Source organism: Bufo bufo, chromosome 1 (assembly GCF_905171765.1).
Source record: "Bufo bufo chromosome 1, aBufBuf1.1, whole genome shotgun sequence".
Classification (NCBI taxonomy): Eukaryota; Metazoa; Chordata; class Amphibia; order Anura; family Bufonidae; genus Bufo; species Bufo bufo.
This window is the reverse complement of record NC_053389.1, coordinates 760,497,990-760,506,723: the sequence shown is the minus strand read 5'-3', so window position 1 is coordinate 760,506,723 and position 8,734 is coordinate 760,497,990. Positions and strand designations below refer to the sequence as shown.

The following is an 8,734-nucleotide window of genomic DNA, read 5'->3' as shown; positions in this document are numbered from 1 at the left end:
TGACCCCTTGAAATGCAAACTACATTAAAATTGTGCATGACTTTTATAATATAGTGATTAATTTTTGGTGACACAAGACTGTCAAACCCTTTATTAATTGAGGCAACACTCATCAGCAGCTGAGCTGGAGGCTGACATGAATTGTTGGAGAATTATGCAATACCTGGAAATCTGTAACACCCACATACCTCAATGAGAATAAATAGTCCTAGAGACACAACGACTAAGGAATCCAGGGTGCGAGGACTGAGGAGGAACAGGTAAGTGGCTGGGCAAGTCTGTGATACTATCTGGTTTCAGCCAAGAATGAAATCTGATTTTAACGCTTGATGCCTTATCTCCCACAACATCTGGTGTCAGGGGAGATGCAGGTGGCCCCCATACACATTAGGTGGTTGTCCAGTCCTGTCGCAAGTGGCAGGTTTTGTTTATACTCAACTAATGTATATGGCCAGCTTAAAATTGTCAAAAAAAAGCTGACTCTCCCCCCACACACACACTTTGTCTTGTACTTACCACCAAAACAACTCCATAACTGATTTTGAGGCACAGAAAGGCTGCAAGGCCTGTTCTGGGTCCCGTAGGGCATGCGCATCTCCCGGCTCTTAATGGGTCAATGTTCAATTGCCTCAATCTCTTCCAGCCAATGTTTGGTCACCTTAGAGTATCTAAGGCACCTTTCCGTGCCTGAGCTTTAGGCTCCTAGCTTGCTGGTTTACCAAACTATGCTCTTTTACCGATTCTGATTACCACTGCCTGCCGTGACTTCTGCCTGTTTATTGTATTGACCCTCTGCTGCCTGCCCTGACCTTGGATTGTTTCACGGATACGCACTGTCTGCCTGCCCAAACCTTGGCCTGCTTCTGTCTTGTGTGATTCCTCAGGGCTTCACCCCGGGGTCTCTGACCCGCCCAAGGTTCAGCTGACAACTACACCAGGACTATTCCACGAGGTAGGAGCCTGGTGGCTCTCCTCTAGCTAATTAATTTTATAGCCCAGGACACAATGGATAACACATGAAAGTTATCCTATTAAAAGGCAATTTAAAATCTCAAAGAGTCAGAAGAATTTGGGAATACACTGTTTGACACACTGAACACAGGACTGAATTTGTCCCAAGGATTTATGGCACATTACAAGATCTAAAGATATGAGAGGGGCAGGTCTCTGAGATAACATCAATTTAGAGACCATAAAACCTTCACACAGCTTATCTGTAAGATAATTAAATACTTCAGGTGTTTTTGGTATTTTGTTATTTTTTTCATATTTAATGTCCTTTTATTACATTATGTATCTTCTCTTTTTTATATACATTGCTGTTGCTTCAGACACCGTTATATTATGCCTCATGATGAGACCTAAGTTGTCTCGAAACCTCGCTATATAACATCAGTACTTTTATTTTTGTTAGGCTACATGCACACGACCGTATGTGTTTTGCGGTCCGCAAATTGCAGATTCGCAAAAAAAACTGATGACGTCCGTATGTCATCCGTTGTTTTTTTTTGCGGATCTATTGTAACAATGCCTATCCTTGTTTTTTTGCAGGGCTACGAAACGGACATGGTGTGCTGTCCGCATTTTTGCTGACCCATTGAAATGAATGGGTCCACATCCTATCCGCAAAAAAAAAAAACGGAACGCACACGGAAACAAAATATGTTTTATTTATTTATAAAGATATTGGAGGTCATTTATCAAATTGGCGTAAAGTGGAACTGGCTTAGTTGCCCAGAGCAACCAATCAGATTCATTTTGGACAGCTCCTCTAGAAAATGAAAGGAAGAATCTGATTAGTTGCTGTGGGCAACTAAGCCGGTTCTACTTTACACCAGTTTGATAAATGACCCCCATATACCTTTAATTATACACCTTCTACATACTTACCTCTGCTGCAGGCACTCCTACCCCCTCAGATTTCTGTCTGTCTCTACAAAGCAGATGCCTGGATTAAAGGGGTTGTCTGGGTTCAGAGCTGAACCCGGACATACCCTTATTTTCACCCCGGCAGCATCCCTGAGCCTAGCATCGGAGCATCTCATGCTCCGATGCGCTCCCGTGCCCTGCGCTAAATCGCGCAGGGCACGGGCTCTTTTGTTTACAATAACACACTGCCGGGCCGTAACGTCCGCCCGGCAGTGTGTTCGGTGACGTCACCGGCTCTGATGGGTGGGCTTTGGCGCTGCCCTAGCCGTTTTACTGGCTAGGGCAGAGCTAAATCCCGCCCATCAGTGCCGGTGACGTCACCGGGCTTCCTGTCAGCCCCATGGAGAGCCCCGGTACGTCACCGGATCTCCAAAAAATGCCTTTGCCCTGCGCGATTTAGCGAAGGGCAAAGGAGAGCATCGGAGCATGAACTGCTCCGATGCTCATGTCAGGGGGGCTGCCGGGGTGAAAATGGAGGGATGTCCGGGTTCAGCTCTGAACCCGGACAACCCCTTTAAGTTACAACAGCTAGTAGGAAGCCTTGGCTGTTGTAACTTAAAGAGGACTTGTCACCAAAAAATGCAATGAAATCTTACAGAACCATGTTATAGAGCAGAAGAAGCCAAGTAGATTGATATACAATATATTTTTGTCGGAAAAGATTCAGTAAAACCTGTAATTTAGACATTTATGTGTCTGCTTTTCTACCTTCTGTGAACAGCCTTGGTGCACGGCGGGGTTATCAGTAATTAATTGTATTGTGTGTATAAGTGTGCATTAGAGATATCTGTCAGTCACTGATAACACCTCCTCCTGTACCCATACTTTTCACAGGGCTGCGGATGTAAATGTAAAAATTACTGAATTTTTTACCACAAAGTTTTACTGAATCTTTTCCCACAAATATATACTTATATACAGTACAGACCAAAAATTTGGACACACCTTCTCATTCAAATAGTTTTCTTTATTTTCATGACTATGAAAATTGTAGATTCACACTGAAGGCATCAAAACTATGAATTAACACATGTGGAATTATATACATAACAAACAAGTGTGAAACAACTGAAAATATGTCATATTCTAGGTTCTTCAAAGTAGCCACCTTTTGCTTTGATTACTGCTTTGCACACTCTTGGCATTCTCTTGATGAGCTTCAAGAGGTAGTCCCCTGAAATGGTTTTCACTTCACAGGTGTGCCCTGTCAGGTTTAATAAGTGGGATTTCTTGCCTTATAAATGGGGTTGGGACCATCAGTTGCGTTGAGGAGAAGTCAGGTGGATACACAGCTGATAGTCCTACTGAATAGACTGTTAGAATTTGTATTATGGCAAGAAAAAAGCAGCTAAGTAAAGAAAAACTAGTGGCCATCATTACTTTAAGAAATGAAGGTCAGTCAGTCAGCCGACAAATTGGGAAAACTTTGAAAGTAAGGGCTATTTGACCATGAAGGAGAGTGATGGGGTGCTGCACCAGATGACCTGGCCACCACAGTCACCGGACCTGAACCCAATCGAGATGGTTTGGGGTGAGCTGGACCGCAGAGTGAAGGCAAAAGGGCCAACAAGTGCTAAGCATCTCTGGGAACTCCTTCAAGACTGTTGGAAGACCATTTCAGGGGACTACCTCTTGAAGCTCATCAAGAGAATGCCAAGAGTGTGCAAAGCAGTAATCGAAGCGAAGGGTGGCTACTTTGAAGAACCTAGAATATGACATATTTTCAGTTGTTTCACACTTGTTTGTTATGTATATAATTCCACATGTGTTAATTCATAGTTTTGATGCCTTCATAGTCATGAAAATAAAGAAAACTCTTTGAATGAGAAGGTGTGTCCAAACTTTTGGTCTGTACTGTATATCAATCCACTCAGCTTCTCCTGCTCTATATGGTGCTTTCACATTGCATTTTTTGGTGACAGGGGTTGTGTCACTTCAGCAAATAGCATTTATCATGTAGAGAAAGTTAATACAAGTCACTTACTAATGTACTGTCATTGTCCATATTGCTTCCTTTGCTGGCTGGATTCATTTTTCCATCAAATTATTCACTGCTTGTATCCAGGGGTTATGACCACCTAGTAATCCAGCAGCGGTGGCCAGGCTTGCACACTATAGGAAAAGGTGCCAGCTTCTCTGGTGCCTGGGAACGCGAGAGTGCGCCTAGGCTGGAGCTATTTCCGATAGTTTGCAAGCACGGCCACCGCTGATGGATTGCAGAGTGTTCATTACCCCTGGATACGAACAGTGTATAATGCAATGGAAAAATTAATCCAGCTGGCAAAGGAGGCAATATGGACAATCACAATACATTAGTAAGTGCCTTGTATTAACTTACTCTACGTGATAAATGCCATTTGCTGAAGTTGGACAACCCCTTTAAGGGTCCATTCACATGTCCGCATTATGGGTCCACATCCGTTCCGCAATTTTGCGGAATGGGTGCGGACCCATTCAATTGGGCCGCAAAAGATGTGGACATCCACGGACAAGAAAAGGCATTTCTATTATAGTGCCGGCCATGTGCGGTCCGCAAAATGCGCAACGCACATGGCTGGTGTCCGTGTATTGCGGACATGTAAATGGGCCCTAAAGCCGCAGAGGTGGGAGAGGTTGGAGGAAGGCATCCCGTTCCACATGCCTACCTTAGGGTTCATGCAACATATTTTCTTTCCATGTCCGTTCGTTTTTTTTTGCGGACCGTATGCAGAACCATTCATTTCAATGAGTCTGCAAAAAAACGGAAGTTACTCCGTGTGCATTCCGTTTCGGTATGTCCGTTCCGCAAAAGAAAATAGAACATGTCCTATTATTGTCCGCATTAGGGGCCAGCTGTTCCGTTCCGCAAAATACGGAATGCACACGGACGTCATCCGTATTTTTTGCGGACCACAAAATACATACGGTCGTGTGCATGAGCCCTTACTGTGCCTTCCCTTGGTTTCACAGATTACTGTGTATGAGTATATGCAAGAAAATAATCATATGGGAGAGCCTAAGGTTATAGTCACCTGCGGCTGATTTATTACAGAAATTTAGGTGACTGAAAATGAAATTCATCTGAAGCAGGCGCGCTCAACCTGCGGTCCTCCAGCTGTTGCAAAACTACAACTCCTAGCATGCCCGAACAGCCTACAGCAGGGCATTGTGGGAGTTGTAGTTTTACAACAGCTGGAGGGCCGCAGGTTGAGCATGCCTGCTCTGAAGGGTTTTGGTGGAAAGAACACTGATTTCTGTAAGCCCTGTTCAGATGAATGAAAAATTCTGCAACAACTCTGCCACATGTGAATATACACTTACAAATACATAGACGCTCTGTGTAGCCCAGTATAGGATTTGTTGTCCACTGCTGTGTGCAAATACAAGGGATCCTTAGGGCTCATGCACACAAACGTATTTTCTTCCCGTGTCCATTCCGTTTTTTTTGCAGACCATATGCGGAACCATTCATTTTAATGTGTCCACAAAAAAAACGGAAGTTACTCCGTGTGCATTCCGTTTCCGTATGTCCGTATTTCCGTTCTGCAAAAAAATAGAACATGTCCTATTATTGTCCGTTGCTCCGTTCTGCAAAATACGAAATGCACACGGACGTCATTCGTATTTTTTGCGGATCCGTTTTTTGCGGACCGCAAAATACATACGGTCGTGTGCATGAGCCCTTAGGGGGGCCATTTGATTTGAAAGATCATATAAGGCCACCGGCTTCATAACCCTATATAACGTTTCCTTTTTTATGTGTTTCAGACCAGAGAGAATCCAGACATGACACCAATGATGAATAATTACAATTTTCAACATCAGTTTCCTATAAAGCAAATCATTTACCCAACCCCTCCATACATGAGCATTAGGAGGGATGGGATTGAAGTGTTCCGGTTTCCTGTGAGGAGCCGCAAATTGATGGATATGATCAAAAAATTTGATCCAAATGGTGAGAAATTATATAATAATTCACAGGCTTTAAAAGGGGTATTCCACAGGGATCATGTTAATTACAACCAGGGTTGGAGTGGGTTAAAATAACAAAGCATCAGTACTCACCTCACCGACACATCAGAGAGTAAAATATCCATACATCAGAATATATTGCGGTTTTATTTTTTTTCTGTGACATTACATATAGGGGGTCATTTATTAAGACCAGCGTTTTAGACGCCGGTCTTAATAACCCCGTGTGCTGGCGGTCCAATCTTCAGCTTATTGTATCACTTTATGCAAGGCCAAACCACTGGAGCAACCTGCACCAAATTTGGTATAGAGGTGGTTAGAAGGGTTTTTTAACTCTCTAGAACAGGCATGCTCAACCTGCGGCCCCCCAGCTGTTGCAAAACTACACCTCCCACCATGCCCTGCTATAGGCTGATAGCTGTAGGCTGCCCGGGCATGCTGGGAGTTGTAGTTTTGCAACAGCTGGGGGGCGCAGGTTGAGCATCCCTGCTCTAGAGTGTACAATTCTTGAGATTTGTAAAAAAAAAAAAGAAGCAAATATGGCATCATCACATGGCCCATATTAGGCTACTTTCACACCAGCGTTAATATTTTCCGGTATTGAGATCCGTCATAGAGTCTCAGTACTCGAAAAAAAAAAACGCTTCCCTTTTGTCCCCATTCATTGTCAATGGGGACAAAATGTAACTGAACAGAACTGAGTCCTCCAAAATGTATTCCGTTCCGTTCTCATACCGGAGAGCAAATTGCAGCATTCTGCAGTTTGCTTTCCGTCCTGGGATGCGGAGCAAGACCCACAATGCAAGTCAATGGGGACGGATACGTTTTCTCTGACACAATCTAGAACACTAGAAAACGGATCCGTCCTCTATTGACTTTCAATGGAGTTCATGACAGATCCGTCTTGGCTATGTTACAGTCAATATAACCAGATCCGTTCATAACGGATGCAGATGGTTGTATTATCGGTAACGGAAACATTTTTGCTGGATCCGGTAGTGTGAAAGTAGCCTTAGCCAATAGAAGCTCACAGGTCTTTCATTCAGTGCCTAGCTGACATGCACACAGTCACATGGTCCTTATTGGCCAGTAGAAGCTCGCAGGTCCTTCAGTCTTCTCCTCACTGACAGAAACACCAGTGGGGTTATTTATCAAACTGGCGTAAAGTAGAACTGGCTTAGTTGCCCATAGCAACCAATCAGATTCCAGCTTTCATTTTTGACAGCTCCTTTGGAAAATGAAAGGAAGAATCTGATTGGTTGCTACAGGCATCTAAGCCAGTTTACACTGTTTGATAAATGACCCACAGGTTTCCATAAAAACCCAGCCATTTTTATTCACTGTTGAAAAGACCCTGTGAATGTCACATGGTTATTAGGGCCACCGTGGATATCACTGCTATGGGGGGCACTGTGGATATCACTGTCATGGGGAGCACTGTGGATATCACTATTATTGGGGGCACTGTGAATATCACTGTTACGAGCGGCACTGTGGATATCACTGTTATGGGGGGCAATGTGGATATCACTGTTATGGGGGGCACTGTGAATATTGCTGTTATGGGGGCACTGTGGATATCATTGTTATGGGGGCACTGTGGATATCACTGTTATTGGGGGCACTGTGGATATTATTGTTATGAGGGGCACTGTGGATATCACTGTTATGGGGGGCACTGTGAATATCGCTGTTATGGGGCACTGTGGATATCATTGTTATGGGGGCACTGTGGATATCACTGTTATTGGGGGCACTGTGGATATTATTGTTATGAGGGGCACTGTGGATATCACTGTTATGAGGGGCACTGTTGATATCACTGTTATTGGGGGCACTGAGGATATCACTGTTATGAGGAGCACTGTTGATATCACTGTTATGAGGGGCACTGTTGATATCACTGTTATGGGGGGCAGTGTGGATATCACTGTTATGGGGGCACTGTGGTCATCACTGTTATGGGGGGCACTGTGGATATCACTGTTATGGGGGGCACTGTGGATATCACTGTTATGAGGGGGACTGTGGATATCACTGTTATTGGGGGCACTGTGGATATCACTGTTATGGGGGCACTGTGGATATCACTGTTATGGGGGGCACTGTGGATATCACTGTTATGAGGGGGACTGTGGATATCACTGTTATTGGGGGCACTGTGGATATCACTGTTATTGGGGGCACTGTGGATATCACTGTTATTTGGGGCACTGTGGATATCTTTTAACCCGTAGAGGACCCAGGACCAGCGCCGTACATGCCAGCGATGCGATTGGCTGGAACAACGCTCCAGCCAATGGCACCGCTACAGCAGCAGAGGGAACCAGAAGAATCCCTCTGCATGCAGCCATTGTAGCTGAAGACTGCATGCAGAGTGGACCTGTGCCCCTCTGTGCTGTATCTACTGGGACTGCTGGGACTTGTGGTTCACCACCACTGCCTTTACTGATACCTGTAAAGAAGAAGAAAGAAGAACATTTGGAACATCTGCTGCAGTGATTTTTTTTTTGATTTTGTAAATTTAATGGTGGCCCAAACCAATTTATACGCCCAACAATTCATTGTTCAGAACCCGACTCGTGCTGCATATGGGCGTTGAAAAGAAGCCAAACGTTAGACCAAATTGGAGTTCGGACATTTTCTAGTTGCCCATAGAAATGAAACGTCAGCGCACATCTGACCTTCAAAATATACCCCATTGCTGCTCCATGTCTTCCTTTGGTTTCTTAGGGCTCATGCACACGACCGTTGTTTTGCGGTCCGTTCTTCACGAATCCGTTGTTCCCAAAGGCGTAGCTAGAACTGACTGGGCCCCCCACTCACAATTACACACTTCTTCACAAACCCCCTC

At 44.5% G+C, this 8,734-nt stretch overlaps 1 protein-coding gene across 2 annotated transcripts in view; it reads left to right on the top strand.

Annotated features, from left to right (window-relative positions):
- Window positions 1-217: 217 nt before the first annotated feature.
- The window catches only part of LOC120986200, a 61,534-nt gene continuing 53,017 nt past the window's right edge, over window positions 218-8,734 (top strand). For both annotated transcript variants that reach the window (XM_040414614.1, XM_040414613.1), the window contains exons 1-2: window positions 218-260; window positions 5,677-5,863. In XM_040414614.1, coding sequence (XP_040270548.1) covers window positions 5,695-5,863 — 169 coding nt within the window. In that variant the 5' untranslated portion in view covers window positions 218-260; window positions 5,677-5,694. The remainder of the gene's footprint in view (window positions 261-5,676; window positions 5,864-8,734) is intronic.